Below are 27,354 nucleotides of genomic sequence, written 5' to 3'. Positions count from 1 at the left end.
CTATATTTTTTTGCAAAATAATTCCTTTAAATAGAAGAAAATTTCACACTAAATATTTATAAGTCGGCTTGTTTTAATTTCATATTAATGTGTATCAATTAGGTTATGATTCATTATAATATTGTGAAACAGTCAAGCGGATGAATATCACAAACCGAAAGTAGAATGTACAGGTGCTGGAAACAAAAGAAGCGGAACGAGTCGATTTGACAGACGCTAACTGAGTCATTATGTTCGTTTGAAACTCCGCCTACTTTCGGTCTGGTTATAGTTAATCTTAGCTTTGTCGTGTGCTTTAACGAATGACTGGGTTACTTCAGTTTACGATAGGTTTGGATAGAGGAAGCACGGAACTTTATATATGGGACATTGGTAACCATCGTGTCTTAGATAAATATATAACATGTGACAGTTATAATGGTTATTGTCATCGATTGATTCTGACCGATGAGTCTTCGGAAAGTGATATGTTACAGACATAAATGGATTTTTTTACTTGATTGTTAATCAATACGTTAGTGATATCAAAGAATTGAATGGTTTGGCAAAAGAATTGCGATGCCAGCACGAATGTGTGAAGCTGACTTGGACATGGGTTCTGAGGGTGGCTCTGGGGAGGGGCCGAAACCCATCCTCTACTCCCATCGCCACAACCTGAAGAGTCGATTCGAGCTGTTGAAAACGCTTGGCGAGGGGTCCTATGGGAAAGTGAAGCTGGCCAAGGAAAAGACGACGGGAGAGTTGGTAGGTGACAGCATCTTTATCAGATAGTATCGTAATTTGTTCAAGTGACGGTGGAATCCCCAGTACAAAGCAATAAATTGCATATTGATGAAATAGCTTACTTTGCTGTATTGTCAGTTTATTCTGTGACAATCATGAGTGACAGGTTATCCGGTCCTCTTAATTTTTGATTTTTTTTTTACCAAAATCAGTCCTATTGTATTAATTATTAGGTGATGTCATAAGGTTTGCTATTGTTTAAATAGATCAATTAAAAATGCAGACAACCTTTTTCGAAGGAAAAGAAACGAATGACTTCCAACCTATTTGACGGAGATAATTTATTCACTTCGTGTACCCATTTAGCCCATATCAGAACGAATAAAAAAATTCTTTGTACACTGAATATATAGTAAAACAGGTAAATGTGATAACATAGAATGGTCTTGGAATAGATGGATCAGGTAGCGCTTATCAAAAAGAGTAAATGTTCCCTTTCTCAGAACTCTCTAGCCATACAGCCCGTGTCAGGAAGAAATTGAACCTTTTCTCTTTCTGGAATATATTAAGGTCATTTATAATGTTGTTACCTTCGAGAGGAGAATGAACGGAGGGTTCTAATCTTGTCATGTTGTGCTTTTAAAAATTTCACAATGGTAGACATGATTTAGTGCCAAGAAAGTTTTAATAAATTGACTTCTCACTAATATGATTGATGGAATGCCCGAAATATGAAATTGCGAAGCAAATTAATATATGGTATATAACTAAAATATTGGCAAACAGTCATTTAGAAAATTTTCAATTAATCCTTAAATTGATTTCAACCAACTGCCTATTTTTCTTCCTTGGGAACTATTGGTAATTGCCACATAAACTTTGAGTCTTGGTTTCAATAAAATTATAGGGAGATTCAGTGTTTGCTAATAAAATAAAAAGCTGAAATGACATAACTATTATCTTGGTTCATGATTTGATCCTTCTCAGAGTACAGCTGTATTTAAGAAATGATTAAGATATTGCATAGCGAACATTCCAATTCCATTCGTGACTGTTCGCAAGCTGGGGTGCATGTCGATTGTCTATTGATTTTAAGCCAGACTGCAGAAAAGCATTGTGCTTTGCAGTTAATCAATTGAAGTCTTTGACCTTGTGCAAAGAAAAGACAAATATGACAGTAGAACAAATATTACAGTGCAATGTGTACTAGGTACTAGGATTTCAACAAGGGACTTTCAACTAACATTATAGCTGATACTGGTTTTTGACTTTTTTTAAAATTCAGATACAGATGTTGTGAATTCATAACTTTATAGAATACATACCAAATTGATATTAAAATCAATTTATGATATAAATATTAATGACATTAAGTGCAGTGACTTGTATTTATTTCATCAGCCCTCTGATATGAACTTCAGTGAATAAAATTTTGATATGAGAGAATCATATATCAGTAGGTTTAGAAGAAGGTTTTATATGAAAATTTGATGCATTTTCTAACTTCAGTAGATTAAAATCAAAAATATTAAAAACGTAGTGAAATAATCGTGAAAGCTGATGTAATTTTTAGAAAAAATCTGTATTCCCAAGCAAAAGAACATTGGCTGTGTGTAATATTCATAAAAAAATGTAAAATGCCAAATTGATTGATTTACAGTAAAGAAAAAAATCTAAAACAATGAAAATGACATGCTTTAATTAGGACTTCACTCTTTTTTTATCAATTCTATTTTATATCTGACAGCTAGCTGTCAATCTACAGTGTTCAAATCAAGGTATATGTGTCAAATGTTTATAACAGTTTAATACAACACCAGTAGACAAGGTGACAGAAATCTAAAGTGATAGCAAACGTACAAGAAGATCTTCTTAATTTAGAATCTTTTCTTTGTAATATGCAGGACCTTGCATCAGAGCTGTAAGGTCACTACAGAAATGATCAATGCACCATTGTGACAGATATATCCAAAGTGATTGCAAGCATACAAGATACCTTTTCCTAATTTAGAATCTTTTCTTTGTATTAATGTGTCTTGCATCAGAACTATAAAGTCCCTGCGGAAGTGATGCATCACTGCTGTAGAGGACTACCATAAGCCGATAAGCCGTATGATAATTCGTGGTTTTGTTGTCTTTAACGACAATCAAGCAGTCACTCCGAGAGTAGAAGGCCGTGGTCATTTCTCGTCACCTGACAAGACGGCGATTGCTGACTGTTTATAGCTGTATATAATTATCATATTTGTCAGTTAGCAAGAAAAACTACACATCCCCACGTGTTTAACATAGTTTTGCCGTAATTTATACAAAGATTAAGACATTGATCTTTCCCTGTATATGACATATAAGTAATGGTCGTGAACTTTGATAGGCTTGTACACTTCTGATGATATTTCATATTAAGATATATTTTTTTATGATATTTCGTGATTTATACATTTGACGAAAATTTTAATTGTGTTTTTGAAAGGTGACCAGACCTTTTCTTTGGGAGGCGATATTGAGATTGTCGCAAGTCATATGTTGAAATTTTTCTGAGATCTTTAGTACAAGAAATTAGAGTACATTTATGTACTAAGAAAGTTCACAACAAATATTTCCCTGTTACAGCTTATCTGTAGAGTTATAGAAGTATACTTGACAAGGGTCATTTCCAGATGTTTATTACAACACTTGCGATATTTAAGTGGATCAATTGTGTTTTGTGATAACCCATCCATTAGCTGTTTATTGATTTCAGCAGATATTATTTCTCCTCAAGTGAAGGATGTTACAAACGATCCATGGATTGTAAATTCCTTAAACAATGCTTAACAATAGACCTATGAATTGCAGCCATTTATTACCGGCTGCCGTAATATATACATGGACCCAGATAAAAAGCAATTTAAAAAGCCGAAACTGGTAAACACTGCTTGTTTTGGGAGGAGGGATATGAGCAATATGTTACCTCTTTATAGGATGTCAATAATTTGTTGTTTAATGTGTTATTAGACTAGGAAGTTGTTATCAGTAGAAATATTTATTGATCGGAATTTATACTCTTGAGTCAAATCTGAGCATGTTTCGATTTGCACAAAATCTTGTTTGAGTCAGTCATGCATATGCTTGTGTGCATGTTGATCAAAAGTGGGCCCCATGGAAACTCTAATCACAAGAAAAAATTAATGTCTCTCTCAGTTCCCCATACTTTTTCAAAGATAACATTCAACTCTCAGTTAATATAATATTGATTTTAAATTGAATCTATTTTTGGGGGGTACAATCTCAATGTGATCTTCTATGGTGTTTATTTTTTTGTATTCGGGTGAAAACAATTGCCGATTTAGGTGATATGGGAACTAGAATAAAATGACCAGAGAGTGTTATAATTAGCCACGGAGAACAAGATCATGGGCCGATTATGAGTATTTAGGGTTTTTGTTTTCGAGAAATCGGATATTAGTGCAGTTGTAAAAAATGTCTCAGGGTCATAGAAGAAGAAAAAAAGTCTGATTAAGGTTCCTTACGACTATTGACCATGGAAATGAGTGATATGATATTGCATTAATCTGTTCAGTGCAGGCAGGAAGGTCATAAAGTTGGTACAAAATTTTGAGAGGAATCATGTTTTCTCATGTCTTGAGCTAGTAAGCTTGTACGAGGGGAAAAACCAGTGTGGTTGCTCACGACAATTAACATTCTGATATTATTTGAGCGTGTATGTTTTTGCTGTAGGAATAATATTAGATCCATATTTTGCACTCTTGTGGGCTTCTGTTCTGAGTGACCCCTTGTATGTAGACTGCAGGGCTATGATGGGAACCAGCTTAAAACTTAAAAACACAAGCGTCAAAGTACTGTCTGACCAGCTGAAATCCCTCTGTCACAATAATTAAGTCCCCAGGATTTTAACCGAGTGACCTGGTAGCTTTTGTAAGAGAGTCAGACATAAAAATCTTTATATTCCTCCCATTGTAAATATCATCAAGGGGTTTTGTATTTTTATGCATTACATCATTTTATCTTTAAAGTGACCTTTTAACGGAAATAAAATTTAAAAAAAAGATACTCTTAGTTTTTTTTATGTGCGAGTTGATGACGGATCAATATTATCTAACCAAGTGTGAAATCCAAATTGTGGCAGGGTCATCCACAGTACAAGCACTGTCCCATGGTCACTGATATTATCCTTAGATTGTAGAAGTCTAATTCCTGTGGTTATATAAAGTGGATAAATCAGCTTAGACAGTTTTTGTTTTTTTATCCTTTGTCTATAACAACTTCTCTCCATAAGCCTATCAGCTGTAGTGCCTCAGAGGAGAATGATTTTGCAGAAATACCTCATTTGTGAAAAATTTGTGGTCAATACATTAACCACAAACTTTAAAGGCTATCAATTAAATCACTAAAATTTGTTTATTACCTATATCTGTACGTACATGCTTCTACCAGGCATTAACTTTAAAGTTTCTATAGATTTTTTATAGAATAGCTTTGCTTTACAAAACAGGTCATGATAGAATATCAGAATTGTTTTGGATTTTATAGGGTAAATAAAAAATTATGAATTTAATGTTGTAAGCCCTTGCTATTTTTTCTTCTTTTCCAAAGAGGGGGGAAAAGGGGGGAGGGCATTAACACTCTTTCACTGGATAAAATCTGACAAGCTATTTGTGGTATAACTCTGTATAAACATTTCATTAAAGAGCACAGTTGTTTCTTTGTGTGAAGTTTTTGGCACCTTGACTGCTTTTCTGAGGGCATGGCTTTTTTAAAAAGAATCTCCTTGGTTCATCCATCTATGATGTAATGATGTGTTAGAATAAACTGTCCGGGTCTAATTGTGTTTATGTAAGCTCCTTATGTAGTACAAATAAAAATGTTAATTTGGTCATTCTGTTGGTATCGCTCTAAAATAGAGAGAGAGAGAGAGAGAGAGAGAGAGAGCTCTAAGGTAATGAAAGAGTAAAATATTGAAAGCTAAAAAAAATATATACTTAGGCTAAAAGAGAGAAAAACAAAGAGAGGGGGAGAGAGAAATACAATTTTAGCCCTTTCAGCCTTAGAAATCCCTCATACACTTCTTTTTGTGTAGATCGAGGCAATAAACAAATCTTATTTGATTCAATAAAGAACAGGATGAAGGTCTATTGCATGCAAATTGCAATGATTCACTTGGCAACACAAGTTTGTGTAATGTTTAAATAACATCGTTTAAAGCCCTCGCATGACAAAGTGCACAGAGAAAGAAATTAAAATCACTAAATCATGTTCAAAGGGAAAAAAGGAAAGATATGGAGTCTTGCAGCAAAATTTAAATATTTCTGTGTCCAAAACAGACAGTCCATGTATTTCCTGCTCTCTTTTTTTCCCTTCAATCTGATTTCTTTGAAACTTGATAAATGAGTTGCTATGTATGTAAACCCTTTAGGAGTTAAAAAAACACAGGAAATATGTTCTATGGTAACAGAATCATTAATAATAGGACACTAACTGCCTCTTCCTGGCCTTGGGGGTAAGATTTAGGATTCCAAAGGTGGTAGTAGGCGGAAACCAAGTCCCTTTTTTGTTCTCTTTGATTTTTGAGGGGAGATAGCGATCTGCTCTGGCCATTAATATTTGCGGTTTTTCGTTTCGTGGTCCATGTTTTGAGATAGTCTATGTCCCCATGACACGATTCATCAGGTCTTTTAAACCTGAAGGTGTTAAAATGTCTGCGACATTAGTCATACACATTAAATTAAATTACAAGACCCAGCTGTAATTAGATTTATTTATTTTTTTAAATTCATAACATTCACATCTTGGAAGTGTTGTTAATGATAATTAGTCATACAGGTAATTGGAAACAAAGGCATAGTAGAGCTATTGACGTAATCTTTTTAGCCGTAGGAACAAAAAAAAAATCCAAACTTAAAACAAAAACCTGGTGTCAGTCGATACATTTATAAACACTAAGTCTTTATGTACAAGATTCTTAATGCTTGTGTTTTGTTTAGATCTTTGTTTGGGTTGGCTTGTTATGAATAATGTTTGGTAGCGAGGTCTGCTTCGCCGTTCCATGTAATGTTGACACAAAGAGTTTGAAAATGATTCTTTCTTACAACAATAAAAGTATATATTAACACAGACATCTCAGCGATTGATGTGGAGATAAAATTCTTATGATAAACCTCTTGAACATTTAAAATCAAGGTCGGGATTTTTGTCTTTCTGTTTATAAACAATCAGATCTATCCTTATCAAAGTCTTTTTTTGCAAACAGATTGCAGATACATATATCTTCGTAAAAAAGCAAAAAGTATAATATTTTTTATGCAGAACAAATGTCTTTGTAAAAAAAAAATAGATCTCCTTGTTATTTTGAAATTCCCACAAGATTTGATATCATGCAGCTAAACAAAACACCTTAATTTGTATGATTAATATATAAATATGTCTAGATGTTAAATATGAAGTTTTAAATGTGATGTCATTCTTTGTACCGGTAAATCCATGATGATCTTCGGGTTTAAGGTTTTTGGTAGTTGATAATAATCTATATGCATGTCTTGTCTTTATCTTTGAGAACATTCCAAGATCTGACCTTGATTAAAAAGTAATATACCACAATTGACTGTAGATATTTTTTTTTTGACTCACGTTTTATCAGACAGCATAGAGTAAAGAATGGGCCCACTAAATGTTTGTTTTAGAAATTGTGTGTTAGTAGAATCTTTTTGAAGTTGTCGCAGGTATCAAATTCCTGTGGTTAAAAGTCATACATTTCAGATCATTTAAATGCTTTGATTTATGATTTGGCCATCAGAATGAAATGTGGTATTGGTTTTTTAATAATCTATTTTCGATTTGGTATGTTTGGGTAGGCGGATGACATATTTGCAATACTTTAGCTGATATGCATATCTTGTAATGTGAGATAACCGAGATGTCTGACCACTTTTAGATACATCGTACTAGTATATCAGCTGTAATGTTTTCATTTTTGGTAGATAATGATGATGATGATGATGATGATGATGATGATTAAAGTTTTAAATTCCCTAAAGAAACATAATTTGCACAAAATATCCATCCTGTACTTTATTCTAGGAAGTCCATAACCAGATTATGATAATCCAATACGTTGGATGTCAAGTACATGGTACAAGTCTGACTCATTGTGTGTGTCTAGTCAAAGACAGCTGATTTGTGTATATGTAGTCTCAATTTATATCTTAATCTATTGTCTTCTTTCTGTGGCTTACAGCTCATTCAGTTCATGGTTATCAGGAGATTGATTTATGATAGATAGGTGATGATCAAGTATGAAATTCAATCCAAACACAGTTATAATATGGATAGAATTTCCAACTCTCTTTTCTTAATGTTTTAAATTGGTGAATATGCGAATGATGCTTATAACCAGCTTGGAGAAAGTCTGCATGGTTGTCTAAATTTAGCTTTTAAGGTTCTTGATTTTGTTTTTCCTTGCATCAGACAAAATCTCGCTTGTTGTTGAGACAGCAGGCTGTTTGTTGAGCAGACGTCAGATCAGCAATGGGTCAAACTGTGGACAGGTTCCTTTGGAGAAAATCAAAGGACCGTCATGTTTGCTTGGGAGTTGTTGAAAGAGATTAAAGTGACAAACTCGACCTTCAAAAGCAGCGAGCAGCCACCAGAAGACACATGTCAGACTGTGAAGGGTATACATGTACAAATAGGTTACAAATTGGAATCAATTAGAGCTATCACTGCAGGGGTCAATTTTAGTAAATACTCGACCGACCACAGAGAATTTATCTGCACGTGGTGCGATACCCAGCAGAAGGCAGTTCAAATTCTGAAATTACCTTCATATCCAGGTGTGAAAAAATTATTTGTTTGTAAATTAAAGGGTCCGAATTTCTTAGCTGCGTCGTGAGTTATTGGTCAGCGAAGGTTTCACTGTTGACTTTTTGATAATGAGATTACCGGTCAATTACACTGGGACCCCCTGAGGTCCAGAGTATGGAGTGATAAAACAAAATTGCATACATTCCTTTCCCCTGTTGCTGTCATAAGCTGTGCTAGTTACTTTTCAAAGTTCAAAGAAAGTAACAAGCATAAAATTTGTTAATAAAAATCTCCAATCTTAACCCCTCTGACCAATTTTATTCTTTTCAATATCTGTTTGATTAGTGAAGCAGAGAAGCTGCTTAAAGGTTTCCTTTCTCTAAATAATTCAGACTTTTTAAAAATTTTAATTTTCCTGCTTTTTTTTTTTGCAGGTTGCAATTAAGTACATCAAAAAGCTGAAGATTAACGATGAAACAGAAATCAACCGAATCCGAAGAGAAATCAAAATCATGTCCAAACTGAACCATCCCAACATCATCAATGTCCTTGAAGGTGAGGTCATGACCCCAGGGGTCATAATAATTATGATGTCACAAACATACATGTAAGGATATATATCAATATATGCATCTCAGTACAAATATTGCATTGCAAAAATATAGCATGCAATATTGATGTACAATGTTCTTAATTTTCATATATATCTGTCTAGATATTTTGGGGGTTGCTTCAAAGAAATTGCTGATACATGTAAAATTTTAAAAGTTGACACGCAACTCTGAAGTTTGGGCCTATTCAAACATACTGTGCTAAGCAATTACTTGGCTACATGTAGCATGTGATATAGACATATATACTGTATAATCAAACGGTCTGGAATGCTTGGAATTAGAGGCCAATAATTTTCATAATGTATGCTGATAGTTTATCAAAGAACTTTAATGCATGCAATTTTTCAATTGGATGAAAAATGATTCGTTCCATTAAAAAACGCATATAGTTCCTGGGCATTATATTTCCATGTTTGGACATAATGGCTGACAGTTTAAATTGCCATGCATCAAAGTCTTTTCAGTGCTTATCAGATTTATGGTATGACAATATGTAATAAAGCCTCTTTATGTCCAAGAGGAGGAGTTGATTTGGCTCGTATGGGTTTAAATGAGAAGTTTCCGATTTCACAGATACGATTTTGATATTATTGATAAAAATGATGGAAAGCTTTCACTTGGGAAATTTAAGCAGCCTGTTTAAAAAATAGAGAAGAGTGATGATAGGAATTTATTTCCTTTTAAAAAATTTTAATTCTAAATTTTATCAACAGCTTCTAGAAAAAAAAAATTGCTCCGTAATAGCAGACTATTGATGAATGTTGGTAAAGTACAGAGAATTACAATAAGATCAGACTTAACTGTTACTACTACAAGTTTTATTGATGCAGTGTATGTCACTATAAAATCGTATCTGTCTGCATTCCTGCATCTCATTACTTCATGAAGTCATGCACAAAGACCAAGGAAATTCCGCCTTGCGTAGTGATTAAAATTAGCCGTGATGATATCACTTGTTTATTGCCTTCGGCCACAAAGCGTCGGATCTCGATGCGGTTCTTTTTCTGGGGTTTTCCCTCTGGCGTCAAGAGTTGTGGACTTACGCTAGACGTCAGTCTATAGTTGACTACACTACCTGTGGTTTAATCCTCGTTAATTATGAAAAATTAATCCATAATGATTAAATGAGGCAGTAGCAAGTCTATTACAAAGTTAATCGTGCTAGATCAATCTGCGCTTATTATGAGGTGAATGCTGCAATCAATCTTGAAATTATCACGAACTTAAAAAAAAGATTTTAATTGTTTCAAGTTTTTATGATTTATTTGTAAAAGAGACCACACAAATATATAATACATCATCCTTATACACTAAAAGTTCGATTTAAAAAGTTTTTAACCCAAAATGTTGATCAAGGACAATCCATTTGTCTGTCTAAAACCGTCATGACTTTGGTTGGTGAAACTTAATTTTCAATCAATTTTAATTGGTATTGGATTACTACCAAGTCAATTGTTTTGCTGAAATTGGGATGATGATTAATATGGGTTAAATATGTTCCAAACATCACATAGCCCCTGCAGGAAATCGCAAATATTAATATCAAAATAGCAGAATTATGCTAAGCAAATCAATAGTTCTAGAATAACCACTTAATTCCGGATCAAGTGGATGTTTTAACAATTCTTTTGTGATGAAGATATACTCATAAAACGGCACTTTAACAAAGGCTTTCGACCTGCAACATATATAGTTCAAGTATCTTTCTGTGTAATGTTAGAGAAATTAGACCTTAGATTTCAGTTTACTAGCTTTGATTTATGACTGACAAATTACGATTGTTTAATTTGTCAACTTATGAAGATATAGTTGGAAAGCGGCATTTTAAAGAAGGCTTTCAGACTTGCAACGTTTATAATAAATATAAGTATTTGTATAGGTAACATTGGAATAGTTAGACGTATTTCAGTTTAAATACTTAAGCTTAATATTACAGATGATTTTTTTAACATGGAACAAGTTACAATTTTATTGTTTAATTTGTAAACTTATGGTAGCTGCATTTAATTCAGACAAAGCAGTAATTAAAAAGACATTTCAGACAGGGAAAAGTTTTCTAGGTGAATTTGAAATGTTATTAATATGAATCATTGTTCGACCCAGATGAACTTTGTGAATCCACTCCGAAATTATGTTAATGGCAGATGGCTGGATGTTTTAAAAGATGTGTATTTCATTCATAAAATCTGAAATGATTCATCATTTGAAGAGTACATCGCGAGCCCAATGTTAAACAATGATGACAGCCTATCACCACTCTGTCAAATCATCAACATTGACCTGGTTTCATTTTCTGAGGAACATGGTACGTTATGGAATTTTTGAAGAGATCAGAATTGATGAATTATGATTGAAAGCTTCACCAGCTACATGCAGTTCAAGTAAAAGTACACAATCAGAGAATGAAACATAGAGATTTTGGAAAAGTAGAACCCCAAGTATTAGATTGACACACCATACAAAGTTACTGGAATTAAACAGAATGTATTCTATTAGGAACTCTAAAGAATCTGTACATGCAATGGCCTGTATAATGAGCAATATGATATTAATGAACTGGTGAAACAGAATGTAGGTCCATTTTATGAATCCTTTATTCTTTGATTTTTTGGCTTGATTTTGTGAACACCTAGTACATGCTAAATGGAGGGGGGGGGGGGGGGTTATGAATTTTTATGGTGCATATGACCAAGGTCTCTTGCTATTAAAGGCCCACATTATGCAAAAGCATTTAAAAGATTGCTATCTGTGTTGTGTTGATCCCCTCATAACAGATTTTAGTGTAGTAACTGGCACCCAGAGGTACAGAAATGTCTTAAAGGGAAGAAGGTATTTAATGATCAAATTCTAGTTCCTCTGACATATTAACACACACTTATCCCCCACCCACCCCCATTTCAATCCCCTCCCCCCAAATAACGATCAAACATACTCCCTCCCTATTTTCCATCTAATTCTTTACCCCTTCATCTGTCTATTTAGATTTTTTAATCATAAATTATTTCAATTATGATATGATTTATCAAGAAACTATTATTCTTACTATATATTTTATAATATAAAGTCAATTTACTGTTAATTGATTGCCATTGGTCAATTTATACTGACCAGAGTAGTTGCTAAAGAACATTGCGTACTTGAGACCTGCAGTTGAACTATCTCCTTTTTAATAGTTTTTGGTAGTCTTTTAAAGCCCCAGGGGTGAATTGATTATATTTGGTAGTGTACCTTAGCTTTTCAGGGCCCTAGGGGTACAGGGTTCTTGTCTGTGGTCCACATTCTCAAATGTGTCCGGATAATCGGACCTATTAACAACAAAAAAATATTTAAATCCTGGCCATGCCAGCTGGTCTGTGTTGGCTAAAACCTCAGATTTAGATTTATTATGAAATGATTTTAAGTGCGACTGAAGGTGTGATAAATAAAAAAAGGGCCCCATTGTTTACATTTTACTTAAGGTTGATTTGAATCAAACTAACTCCAGTGTATTAAATTGTATCTAATCTCGGACCTGGGGACTAATAACCATAATTCAGGAGCAGGTCTTCAAAAAGTGCTTATCGACTGTGAAGTATTTTTTTAACTTTGAATTTACGGACTACGGTCTTGAAAAATCTGACGTAAATATCGCCATGACTTAGCAGTGGGAAGTCCGTACTTCTCCAGAAATAGACTCTGAAAAGTCAACACACCAGATATAAGTAGTTATTAAAAAACTAATATTTGGATGGACAAGAAAAACAGACAATGGCTTTTGAAAGCTCGAGAAAAATAACCACCCCTAAAAAATCTGTTTGTAATTTGAGTAGGCCAGTCGCGGAATGCCAAAGTGACAGGTTGTAGACATTGGGGCGAATGTTGTAGGCGATTGTTGTCAGTGGACCCAAAACACCTGAAAAAAAAATTAATACAGCCGATGGACTTATGGTCACTGGACGCTAAACAAACACACACACAAAAAAGAGCACACCTGACAGACCTAAAGCAATATAATGGACATTGCCCTCTTTGGTCAATACGAGACAGGCCTTGTATAGCTTTATCAATTATCATTTGATAGAGAAACAATGCAGTCATTAGCCCAATATTTGCCTTTTTATCATTTTTCATGGGTCAGTTGATTGGAATGTAGACTTCCCTACTTATGTAAGGTGTATTGTTATGTTTTTCTTTATACTAAATGAATAGAGTCTTTCAATGCACATTTATGAAGAAATATTCCAAAAAACAGCAGGGCTTATTGTTTATGATTAATAAGTTAAATTGAATCTTTTAAAAAAGAAATATCAAAGATTGTAACTTTAAAAGTTTCAGTCACTCAGCTATGAAAAATTATTCAATCATTCGAATGCTATTTTCCGCTTGCAAATTTATTATTTTTATAACACTTATCTTTTAAATAAAAAAAAATTCCACATGTATTGAAATCCACACAGCCTTGAAGTGCAGGGTTACAACTGGAAAGAACAAACAAAAAAGTGATTTATGTAAGCAATGCACATTTCATAGCCATTAAAATCTGAGAAGAGGCATTAAAACCTGAGAGCAGAAAGCTTGACAACAAGATAGAATAAATGTTTTTCTCACACCTTTTTTATTTATTCCCATAAACTGATGCATAAAATTAAGATGAAGTGCAGAAATAAACACCATTAAACTCAAGTGTAGAATGTTGCGCGCATTTATTGATTTTCAACAAAATTGGGATATGGGGAATAGCGATTGGCTATGTGAAAGTTATAAACAAAATTCACATGTTTTCGTTACACTTTTCAAATAATTTATATAGTCTGATTTTTTGAAAAACTCTGAAGTGGTTTCATTTACATACGAAAATCCAATATTGACCTAAGACATTTTTGATTTGGCTCGAATGAAAATACCACGATGTATCAGCACATTCCGGGGTTCGTAACACAAACGCCGTAACAATAAACAGGTATATACCTACCTGCAGACACAAACATTGGGGTTTTATATGTATACATTCACTGTAGACTTAGCTGGCCCAGTTTGTGGGGTCAGTTTTCACTTAAATCAAGATAAGTACTGCCCCTGGGCCCCAGGAGATGTGGAGCGTGCCTGATGTTCAAACTTATTGTGTTCCCAGTGTTGTTGAGGGTGAAATCCATGATTAAACATTGTCATTACTTCATAGAATTGACAATTCATTTTTACACCTAATTCATTTCTAAACTTTTCCATTAGAAAGTTGACACAGAATTGTCGAGTCAGCACTATTAACAGCCATTTGATATTAACACTACCCCTCCTCCCTACCCCCCCCCCCCTTAAAAAATGGGTTTTTTGTACCAAAAGATTAAAGCTGTGGAACTAGACAGAAATCTGTAGGCCATGGGAAAGAAATCCCTAAAAATTTGTAGCATGGGAAATGACCATAAAGCCACCTACCAGCATTCAGTAATTAAAGTTATACAGATATAGCTACATGTTAGTCTATGTTAGATGTGGTCATTTCACAGGCCTGCAGGAGGAACAGCAGGGTCTATATATGGTCTATACACATTGCTGTTTGTCTTGTCCACTGGTGTCATAAAAGGGGATATTTTTAGGCCACCTTTGTTGTATGACAAAATTATTGCCACTTTATGATTACTGATTTTTCTGTTGGTAGGATGAGTACATGTGGGAAAATAGGACTGAGAATGTAGTATTATATGTATCGTTTATTATTGCCCCCAAGTTTTATCTCTTTTGACCAAATAAAGGGCAAATACTAGGATACCCAATTAAAACTGGTTTCGTTTGTGTCCTTGAAATAAGATTGAGCAAGTACTTCATTATTATGAAGTGCATTCAACTACGGTACAAAGTTCCCAAAATAAATTTTCTGTAAAATTGGGAAGTTTAACAATCTATTGGGTTTATATGTACCATCATTTGCAAATTTCAACTGATTTGCAACGATGTAAAGGGCTTTCAAAAACCTGTCAAGAATCCGAGGAATGCCTGTTTAACTTTTCATCTGCCTCTGTATAAATCGTCAAAGGGGATCATTAAGCGCTGTGTATAATAAGCTGGTCCCCGTCTCTTGCTATCATCAGGTGTGTTAAGGCTACAGTATCCCACTGTCATTCAAAACGAATAATAGACTCAAAGTGTCGGTAACATAACATATTTTTTGCTCACGATTCTGACATGGCTTCGAGTCAGGTATAGTCTGTACCTACAGCGTCGATCTTTAAAATAAGGGTTTAATTTGAATGTTTTCTCGTCATTTTAATTGCACCTGAAGTGCAGCCTTTTGACCACGAAAAGTACATTTATGCCTCGCATCATTGTTTCTGTGAAAAGAAAAGAAGTCCTCGACTTTTTTGCGATAACATTGCGGTAGGAGCGAAAAATGGCAGTCATGTGAAAAATTGTTTGGGGGCTCTGATATCTTCTCTGTAATCTGGCCTGCATCTGCTGACAAACAAATAAGGGTCTGTGATATCGCAGCATTAAATCGAAGGAAACAATTAAAACTTTTAAAGTGTATTCTGTCAAAGTCCTTATCGAGTTCCTGAGAGACATTATGAAATCGATCATTTGATGTTAGATCCGAGAGATTTCCATAGATTTTCACAGGGTATCTTTTCTGAGTGCACTATAGTCCCGATGGTAATAATAGATGACGGCTGATCACAGAGTCCTAATTGATCTGCTGCTATTTATGGCAGGTGCCCGTACTTTTAAATGCTGTGCAATCAAGGCTGCTGAATGAATTGATTGCATTCCAGACATTCCAGAGACGGTAATTTTTGTTATTGGATTAAAATGCAACTGAATTGTTTATTTATGTCCAAGGAAACCAGGAGCAATGGAAAATCCGGACAGTGACATAAGGAAATCAAATATGAAAGATCAATACTCATTTTCATATGAAATAATTTGTTTAAATGTGTTCCAGTTTCTGCGCACATAGTTTGACATGTACCAAGGAAAGAAATTACTTCCTGTTTAAATGCAAGCTGCTCAGAAATGATAAATATTTAATTCCAATCCCAATTTTTTTTGTTCTCTCCAGGATGATCTAAAAGTTGTTTCTATTAAATCTCCTGTCAATTAGCACTGCACGGAACAAACATTATTTTAATGGCTGTCTCAAAACTGTTTGATCTTTGTCTGATACTGGTTAATTTTTCCTGCTGTTTGTTTGACTTGGGATTTTCTGTGAGAGTAGCCCGTTCCACAATAGGAACAAAGTGTCCAATAAAGCCCAGGAAACTCTTGGGCCTTGTATGAAGGCGCTCTGTCTGTTTACATTTTGTCTGGCAGATACTAACACATATTGGTTACAAGATTCACCCAGAGCTTTGTTCTGATCTAAATCACAGACGTTAAATTTTTTTTCTTAATTTAAGAACCTATTTTCAGCTTGAATTTGAAATGTACAACGCCCTCATGGCAGTGTTATAGCCAGTAATCTTTTGAAATGAATTATTATAATTTAAAAACAATTTAGTCAAATTATCATCAGAAAATTTCGAGCCAAAGTTCTTGAAATTATCCCTTTCTATGATAATTGAGGACATACTAAGTAAATAATGGTCCAAGAGGTCCCATAAATAGGTAGAAAGTGTCTTATCAACCTTCGCTATTTCTTTAAATGCCCATTTCAAAGTTCATAGTACTTTGGACCAAGAAACACGAAAACAAACGAAATACTCTTTTAATGCAGATGAATAAATTTCTGGTGTTTTTTTATTTATGAATCACACTTATTTCTTGTTTATGGTTTTAAGAAAGTCGTTGGGTTTCACGAACTAAGGCAAGAATGAATATTAGTAATAAACTGATAAACATGTATATTTATGATGTGGATAATTCTCTTATGGCTGATAATAGAAGTAAAATAACTTGATGATGTTCTCGGGTTGTCAGCTCACTAGAATACTTTGAGTTGATAAATGCTCCATGTGTGCTGTAAAACCACAGTATTAACATAATGAACACCTCTTTAACACAAACGGTGTCTTCTAAAGACTGGCTTTTTATCCAAAATTGATCATAATACCTGTAAATCATTTACATAGATGGCAGGCCTTTTAGTGAGTGTCATTAATTATCAAACATCGATTGTCCAGAAAGATGGAAGTTTAAAGTCATCTACATGCATCAAATCTTTTAAAAAAATCAATTTGGAAATAGAGATTTCTTTTGTTTTAATAATTTAATTGTCTTTAGTTTGTTGCAAAAAACAAATTTAGAATATTAATTGAAATGAAAGTTAGCCAAGGGGAACGGTTATAGACTCAAAGTCAATTATACCAGTTCCATCAACACGGATATGAATTAAGTGATTTTTTTGTTGAGGTTATGATAATGTAGGAAATCGTGCTAGGAGAACGGTTGAAGTGCACATTAAGCATGCTAACGTACAGGAAGTTTCTGGTAACACCTCGTAATGATATTTTGTCAGTGTAATACAGACGCATTAGCGACAAATCCACGCCCAGGAGACATTATTTCCGTGAAGTGATTCGTTGAAAATAGCTTTGAAACTTCTAGGTTGCTATCCATTTTTTAAAGGCAATTTTAACAAATTAAGATCCAAATTGTCATGTATTTAAATATTCAGTTACCATGCTAATCATTATATGAAAAATGAATAAAGGAATGCTGTAGAATTTTTCAATCAGTTTATAATGTATGTATATATTTAAATAATCAAATAAATGTTGTTATTAAAAACACCCTGCTATTTTTCAGTTTTTGAGAACAAAGAGCGGATAATTTTGGTGTTGGATTGTGGCACAGAGGGGGAGCTGTATGATTACATCAACAAACGCGGCAAACTGACGGAGAAAGACGCGCGCCGAATCTTCAGACAGATCGTCGCAGCGGTCAGTTACTGCCATCAGGTAAATTGGGGGGAATCTGGACGTTGCTTTACCCTGTTTTATCTTTTTTTATATTCATTTGATTTCTTTTTTATTAATTCAGTCAATATTCTATAAAGAAAAAATAATTTTGGTAATGTATGAAAAATTAAAAGTACAGAGTATTTGAAAAGAAAATTGTGAAAAAAAAGTAGATAATATTTACATTCAAAGTATATAAAAAAATGTTATTATAAACACAGCTTATTGACTTGATGTTGAAAATTAAAATATTTTGTTATGTCTCTTTGCAGAATGGAGTTGTCCATCGAGATCTGAAATTAGAAAACATAGTGCTAGATGAGAATGGAAATGTCAAGGTAAGGGTCAAAGGTCAAGGTCACATTGATCAGAAATTTGCTGGTTTTAATTTGTTGGTGTAAAGTCCTGAATTATCGTTGGATATAGGATATAATTGTAAAAGTGACAAGATTGGTGAAAAATTGATTACATGTGATAGCCTGCTGATCATTTGAGCTGTAAGTAAGGTCAAGGCGGCCCTGAAAGGTATTTAGTAGCGCCCAACTGGCATGTCAAGTATGTTCCTCTATTGAGTCCTTGACACAATTAAAATGTGTAATATCAAATGGATCCAATGACTGTTATATCTCTGTCTTTGTGCATTAGGATTGAGTGATGTAATTGGAGGAATTTGCTTTTTAATTCCTTTGATAAGATTTTCAATACTGCTTGCAAAGGGACTCTTAACGTTTCCTTTAATATTTTCAATAGTCTCGTTATCACCGTCATCTTGAGTCGGTAATTACCCAGGGATCAAGATGGCTTAGGGAAGTTTAAATATTTTCTTTATGCCCAAAATCAGAATTTTGTTAAATTAACTTTAGATTTTATTCTGTTTATAAGAGTACACATCTCAAAACTTGATTTAATTGATTATGGCTGTTTAACCTTGAAGTTGTCTGAAATCGCATTATTGCAGGTGAAATTTTCGTGATACAATTTGTGAAATGGTTTCAGTGTGAACAATAGGGTGGGTGTGTAGAAATTTTCGAATCACTTTAATTTCGCAACCGCATGATCCATCAGCCTTCCAAATGTAGTGTATTTCCTGGTCTTGATTGTTTTCATTTTGGAGGAAAAAAATTAAATATGTTTGATGCCCAGACATGGAGATTGATGGAATGTCAGAGTATTGCATGATCACACAGAATAATTAGGTAATAGAAAGAAAATGCATGCCAGGGCATATTGGTCTGATCAGTTTAAGTTCCAGTATGATGGATCATTTTGTGGATATCAAATATTGAGGTTTTGATTGTGCAGAAAGAGCATTTTACAGAACAGACATGTTTTTATTTTTATCTGACGTAACCAATGAAGATTTATATATACATAACTAATATTAACAAATTTGTTAAATGAAGAATGTTCTCCAGACTTTAATCAAAAGTGAGAACCAATTCACTATGAGCATTACCATTCTAGACCATAAATTTTTGTAATACTAAAGTGTAATTGCATGGTTGCTGTTTTATAGGTATAGAATTTGGAACATTGCCCTTTTTTGCAGATTGCAGACTTTGGCCTGTCCAACTTTTACAGTTTGACCAATCTGCTGTCCACATACTGTGGGAGTCCTCTGTACGCCTCTCCGGAGATCGTCAACGGACATCCTTATTATGGACCGGAGGTAAGCTAAATATCTGGACACTGCAACCACCACTGTCTATGAATCTCGACACTGCAACCAACCAATGTGCAACCATTACGCTATGAATCCCAGATCTGTCTAAATGTCTTATGCAATTTCCCGAAAACAGCTATGTCCAAATAACCAGCAGACTTTCTTACAAATGCCATGAGGTGGCAATATGGATGATACAGTCATTATGAAAACATGTGTCTAATGTGTCTTCAAATCTTAAAGATCCCAGATAATGACTAATGCTTTATCTAGAAGATCCACGAATGTACAGTCCTGCGCATTGTCTGTGCCTGTACATTATAAGTTATTAATCACACACCACAGCATTGAAGCTGTGTCCATGTGACTCACACAGTTTATAAATCTGACTAGCTCTAATGGTCTGGAGATTTATTTTATTTCTTGAATTCGTGTTCAACATCTCGTCAATGAGGATTGAATCATGATCGTTTTTTTTTCTTCTCAGAAATGACTAATGGCGGTGTCAGTTTGTCTGTGTTTAGGGGGGCATTTATAATGTTGACACCAACAAGCCTGAATATATATTTCTTTTAAATCTTATTTCTATAGTTGTTATTCTTCCCTTTTAAACCATAAACTCAAAAAGTGATAATCCTGTTCATCTTTCCCATTGACACACATAAAAGCTTGGGAGTTGGACCATCAGTCAACAAGAATGGAGCCCTCTTAATAATAGCCTGTGCTAACCTTCATTTTCATGTCACAATGTCAGTCATCTGGAGTCAAGTGACCTTGAGGTCAAATTCAGTGACCTTGGAAGACAGAGTGCTCCCCATTTCCCGAATTCCTCGCATAACAACAGACGACCCCGGCTGACCTCTCTATCTGTTAGCTGTCACTGAGAGGAGACACAGACCCAGGGTTCTTGTCACGCCCATTCAGGAGTCCCCGTGGTGACAGGCCTTACGTTAATTAAACCGCCTGATCATTAATATCAAGCTAATCTTTTTTAAACCCCAACCCAACCCAACCCCCCCCCCCCCCCCCCATCAAATAAAGAGTTATAGATCTTTCTCGCCGACATAAAAAAAATCCAGCTAGGTCATGTTTTATAATAAATGGCTATCTTTTTTTCACTTTGTAGTGTATTTTTATTCTTCTTTAAACAAATGTTTTGTACTATGTACTGTATATTTCCTGCATTAGAACATGTAGAATTTGATTAGTTGGTCACTTTGACAGTTGTAATCTATAATTATAAGGTTCTGGAATTGTGAAAAAAGGAAAGCTTTAATGCAGTAAAAAACAAGCTGATTTACTGCAGGTTCTGCCAGACAAATAAGCTGGATAGATGTTCAGACATGTAAATAAAACAACAATTTGCGGCATATAAATCACCCTGAATTCAAATCCAGTCCTTTCAAACTTCTGCCAAGTTTACTTAGAAAAACTTCCCCAGGGAATGAGAAGAAATTGTAAAGAAATTTACCCCCCCAAAAACATCAATGTTGAAAAAAGTGAAATGTTCAAGCATTCCAATATTGCAAGTGAGAACTTGTTCCAGAATTAGTGCATTAAACAATCAAAGTAAGTGAATTTGAATGCAGATTATTGCTATTCCTTGTGGCTTGGAATTCTATCCAGACTTTTAGACCCAGGAGCCATTTCGCCAGGGCTAAGTTAATTAACTGCTCAAATGCCCAAATGCATTTCAGGTTTTCCAACATTCTATGTGGCCAATACAAATTTGGCATTAGTCGGCTTCTATTTATTTTGGTAACATTGTGCCTTAGTTCTGTAATCTCTTAAGAACCTTGGAAAGATCAATGCAGCCTTTTGAACCCGGCTCAATATTCGAAAATAAAAATATATAACTGTACAATAGGGCTCGGGTGTTAAACCCCCTCGTGTAAACAGTCCCTGGGAAGGTCACTGAAGGATTTGCAGGGTTTTATAACTGTCTTGGACAAAAACCCTCCGATCGACCAATAGGCCGGTCAGACATGCGTGCGACGTCTTACATAATTTATTTACTTCCACATGAAAAGATTCCTCTCTAAAAGTAAACAACATTGACATTTTTTTTGTAAAAAGGAAAAGATCCCATCATTTTTTTTTTTACAGTACCTTTTATAAGAATTTAGGCGACAAAAAAAACCTTGTTATCTGGGTTATTTATGACCGTCATGACCGTTGGTGATGGGGGAAGGAGAACTTGATCCTTTAAAAATCTAATTTATCAGAAATTCGCCAGCTATGAAATAAGAAACAGATTATCCTGGGCCCATTATGTGCATGTTTCTGCTTGACACCGCTGTACCGTTGCAGCTGTGTTGGGCTTCAGTGTCCTTGAGTTGGTGAGGATTATGTCATCTTGACAAAAAGCAGAAGTTCAAGTTGAATGAATCATTTGCTCTGTTTAACCACAGTAATTATTTTATCAGAAGAAGATTCGTTAAAGATTCATTAAAAATTAGAGATGCTCCATTGTAACAAAGAGAAATGTGCATAAAAAAATGCATGCATGAGTCAGACAGTCGTGTGAAGTGAATGCATGGCTAATACTTTTAACGGAGACCTAAAAATGAGAGAGATCCTAACCACAAAACTACGTTGATGATTCTGAGCAAACTTAGTCATTTGTACAGTCAAAAAATATAAATTGCAATCCGCGGTTGCCAAGATCCTCTTTCTGCGCAAGACCTAGAGTGCAAGAAAGTGCAAGCGGTTGGGATATAAAGCTTTCATTAGGAAACATCATGTCAGTATTGCATTTCAAGATAATGTTGACTCTGTACTTGAAAAACAAAGTTCTGAAAAAGATTTGTTGATCCACAGTAAACAGGGCCGAGAAAAAATACAAACCGCATTGATCCCGAGCTTAGTGTGTTGTTAAACGAAGGGTTTTTGTCGACTTGTCAAAAAACTGATAAATGCTTGACCTAAAAAGATTTTGAAAACAAACTCGGACAAAAACACAGAAGATATGCCAATAGATGACTCAATATGTCCAGCCAGTGTGGGGAATACTCGGATCTAACCCTCCAAACAAAGCCGGGCTTGAAAGGATGTTTTTGTCCAGAGTATAATCGAAACTGTTTATTATATCGGTGACCCTTGACAAACACTTGTAGAAAAATAAGGTGTGAATGAAAAGGTTAAGATCTTGAAGGCCAACTGTGTCCAAATGACTCAGTTTTATGTGTAGAAGTAGTAATAAGATGTCTGAAAACTCATCATAATTTCATCAACCCCCTCCCCCCACCCCCACCACCACCACCTTCTAAATTACAGTCCATTTACATTTTTGAGAACATTTATTCATATGTTACATATATTGTCAAAAAAATGTCATAATTTTTCTCAATCTGTTGAAAATTGTGCAAGTTATCATTTAGTTTTGTTATTATCATGTTAAAAAGATTATCATGTTAAAAAGAAGTAAGTTGTAATGCAAATTTTACAGTTTATTAATTTTTTTGTCTAGGTGGACTGTTGGAGTCTGGGAGTAGTTCTCTACACACTGGTATATGGTGCTATGCCGTTCGACAGCTCAGATTTTAACGTGCTAAGGAAACAGATTTCCTGTGGTGACTACTATGAGCCCACCGAACCTTCAGGTACTTATTCTACTTATAAACTGAACAAGTATTAAGTTTCCTTTTTTTCTAGGTTTGAATATGGCATTTTAAGAAATAAACTAAAGTTATGAAATATATTTATGTAAATTTTAACAATGTCATTGTTTTGTTACAGAAGCTGCAGGCTTGATTCGTCATCTGTTGACAGTGAATCCAAAGAAACGTGCTAAAATGCCGGACATTTTGAACCACTGGTGGGTCAATCTCGGATACAGAGAAACCCCCAGCGGGCAGGTTTACCCTCTCCCAGAGGATTGTAAGCCAGTGACCCTGCGTGCCCCCACTAGTCTCTCTTCCGACAGTGAGGGGGAGAATGACCAAGCAAAACTGGTGCAGCCTTTAAAAGGCATCCTAAAGAAACCAAAAGTATCATCAGGGGATGAGGAAAGTGTTGCCAAGCAACCTCTTCAGACCATCGCTCTTGACAACCAAGTCTTTGACGGCCATGACAGTGATAAAAGAGACACTCATAAGAAACCACGAAGTATTCTGAAACGCAAAGGGAAATTCAGTGGCGGAGACAGTGGGTGTGTGCTGAATGAAACTGGGCCAAAAAGCCCCAGTTCAGACACTAAAGAAAATGCAGAAATGACCTATAACCTGAGTGATATTGACAATGCTCTGAGTGCTTTAGAAACGGAGAGGGATTCTAGTTCGTCCATCAAGAGGAACGCGGCAGCGGATTTTGTGTACGATAATAATTCTCAGAACGGGATTCTGGAGTCGGGAACCACCACTGTGAATGTGGTTCCTCGCCGCGGAATCCTAAAAAAGACCAGCCAGGCCGACCAGAGGAAGAGATGGAGCGCGTGTAGTGTGGGGTCAAACTCCTCCGCAGACATGCTGGACTTCTCGTACGACAGCGGAGACGATTCCTACCAGTTCAATCTACCCGGTTGTCTATCCGACTCGGAAAACAAACTTTCGAACATTGATAAGTTAGATATTCTAGACAATGAGAACGAACTAGTCAGATCTAAGAACCAGCATGAGAATGGAGACATGGGACTTTTCCCAACAGAAGAAGCAACCATTGTTCTCCAACAAGCTCTGAAAATTTGTAATAATGTTTGAGTTTTCTTCTTGAATAGTTTCGATTTTTTTTTTCGTCAAGAAGGCAAACTGTTATGAATTAAGTGTTGAAAAAAAACCTGTAGAGAATTCGTAGCATGTATTATGTAAAATTGGTATTATGCCTTTGATGTGTTTCAAAGAGAAGTTTTGTTTTCCCCCCTCATTTACATTGTTTTGAGGAAACCATTTTTCATGCCAAAGGCATCATCCCATCTTTAACATTATCATCTTGACAATGAGATAACTTGGTGTTTTGATATTTTTTGTTCATAAATGAAAAGCAACCAAGGAAACATCATCAAAATATGCTTATATTTGGGGGGGCAGTCATTCCAACCATTTCTTGAGAAGATGTGTGGTTAATGTTTTTCCCAATGGTCTCTAGTCAATAAACGTTGCAATTATTGAAGTCACCATTGAATGCCAAATAAGATGGTTATAAATACTGTGTGCTGCATGAAGGTTTCTGTGCTCTGTTTTTTCTATATTCCTGAATGTTTAATTTTCAGTCGATTCTCGAGGAATTTGTCTCAATATTTTGTGTACTCTGTTTGGAATTGTAGAAATCCAGTCAAGTAGATGTGACGGCTTTATGACATAAAAAAAAATCCTTTTCTCAAACCTACCTGAATAAATAATTCTACCTGATTTTAAACCAAACCTTCATAGTGTCATGTAGGTCTTTTATGTGTTAAAAAATACTTTTTTTCAGTTTACATGTTTTTTTTTATTAATTCAAAAGAGAGTATACATTTGCTTATAACAAAGAATATGAGAGAAATTGAAGACCTGTGTTGGAATTTTGTGTACCTGTTTGAGACAGGTGTCTGGGGTACGGAGAGTTTGTTAGAATTTTGTTTAATTTTTGAGAATATTGCATTTCATGGTGAGATGAGTCTAAAAGCCCCATCTTGTCATTTCTACCCACCCACGTGGGAAGAATTAAAAAAATTACGTCGTTCGCTGAATTTTTTTGTGGACTTTTAAAACTCATCAAATGGGTTTAAGTTGCAGGTACTTGCAAAAAAAATAAAACAAATTGATGCATTTATTGACATAAAGATATTGATTAAGTTTTTTCCAGATATTGGTTATGCAATTTGGCAACAGAAAGAATTCCTAACATTCCTGTTACGTTCTTGACAACAAATTTTAAGACTTTATTTCCTCAATTGATATTTATGGCATGCATTTTTTGTGCCTTTTTTTTTATCACTCAACATTCGCAATTTACAAAATTAGAAAAAAAAAATGAACTTCCTTAAAATATACAGAGTTGAATTTTAATTAAAATTGATTTTATGTCATTGTACATAATATGAAGCAACTAAATTTTTTTGTCCATCTAAATTATGAGAAAAGCTTTTACATAGCAAATATCTGGAAGTGCTACTTCAGAACTGTCTTGTCCCATAGAATAAAAGACCTGTGCTCAGTGCCCTATGTTACAAAGAAACCTGTCTTCACGACATGAGATGTAAAACCGATCATCGGCGGGATAAATGATTTCCCCTCGAAATGAAATTTCTAAGGGGGTCTGTGACCTCAATTATATTTGGGCCCCCTCTCTCCCTCTGCTGGTTTGAGGGAAGGGGTGGGGGGTTGTTCTCATGTAAATGGTTTTGGAAATTCTTGTTTTACAAGTGGTCAGAAAAAACGTTATTATCAATACAATGATCTTCTCAGTTTATGGTGAGAAAGAATTTCTGAAGCTTATAGCTTTGTAATATTGTGTCAGATGAAATAAAAAAAAATGTCTCCCCACATAGAACTTTTAAACTATGTAGTGCTCTTGAACAAAAATTCAGCTTTTGAATGTTTTTTTGTCCATATTTATATATAGCTTTATCTTCATTGTATGTACCTGTTTTTGGTTGCTTGGCAACATTCATATCTGGGTAGCCATTTTGTTTCCATGTGTAAATGATTTTTTTTTGTGCCTGTGTGTAACTATTTATATGAAGCAGAATGCATCATGCCTTCATTTTATCGTCATGTCATGTCCCAGATTAATTTATTTTTTTTTCCAAAGAAATTCCATTAAGCGTAATTAATTTATTTTTTTTGCCATTTATAGTATGAAATGTACATGAAATAAAAAAAGAAAATAATTATTAACTTCATGTTGTGTTTTATCGTCTGCTTGGTCTGTCTGGAGGAAGTCAAGCATTTGGGGTACGTCTCACTGAGATGTACTTTACAATTAACTAGCACTTTAATTAGTTAATTAGTGTCAAAGATGTGTGAATACACGAGTGGCTACCTCTGTTACAATTGTTCTCTGGAGTCGCTCGGTGTAAGGTATACATGTACCAGATTGAACTAGAGTTCCAATACTATTAATAAACAGTCTGTTAACATGGAGTTAAATGACGTCATCTGAAAAAAAGATGTACAGTACTTTACAATTAACTAGCACTTAAATTATAGTTTTTTAATGACGTCATCAAAGCTGTTTTGCAGAATTTAATTTGTTCCAAGCATCCTCATCATGAATTTAAACGGCCCGAGTAAATATTATCTTTTTGGGGCATAATTCGAAAACAGAGTTTGTGTCTAGCATGCAGATGCAATTGCATTGTGGGAACCATGAATAATGGAAGAAATTTGATACACAAAGGTCGTCCTTGGCTTGAAAATATTATTTGGGGTATGATTAATTTATCAATATGTACTATAGTTATCGACGGAATAGTGTTTAGTATTTATGCAAATATTTTTACGGTTTATAGAACCTAGCTAAAGACTTTATTGGAATTTAAGTATCGTGCAATAGCGCACTTTTTATTATTTTTTGGCTGTAAAATGTGCTGCGTCAAAAAACTTGAGTTAATGATTCCTAGAACCTATAAAACATTGATATCACTTTCAAACGACGGTCTTCTTTATAAAAAGCTATAAAGTATTTATACATTGATCAAAGTGACTGGCGATATAAAATCCATCGGCTATTCGGGTGTCATTTCGTACAATTTGCAAGGTCCCGGATC

At 34.7% G+C, this 27,354-nt stretch overlaps 1 protein-coding gene across 1 annotated transcript; it reads left to right on the top strand.

The window, feature by feature from the left end:
• Window positions 1–161: 161 nt before the first annotated feature.
• LOC105348312 (NUAK family SNF1-like kinase 1) lies at window positions 162–26,475 on the top strand. Its single transcript, XM_011457670.4, has 7 exons — window positions 162–744; window positions 8,958–9,078; window positions 17,853–18,004; window positions 18,277–18,342; window positions 19,554–19,673; window positions 23,137–23,269; window positions 23,406–26,475. The coding sequence occupies exons 1-7, from the start codon at window positions 559–561 to the stop codon at window positions 24,362–24,364; spliced, it is 1,737 nt and encodes a 578-aa protein (XP_011455972.3). The 5' UTR covers window positions 162–558; the 3' UTR covers window positions 24,365–26,475.
• Window positions 26,476–27,354: the final 879 nt, after the last annotated feature.

This window comes from Magallana gigas, chromosome 4 (assembly GCF_963853765.1).
Source record: "Magallana gigas chromosome 4, xbMagGiga1.1, whole genome shotgun sequence".
NCBI lineage: Eukaryota > Metazoa > Mollusca > Bivalvia > Ostreida > Ostreidae > Magallana > Magallana gigas.
This window is presented reverse-complemented; position numbering and strand designations above follow the sequence as displayed.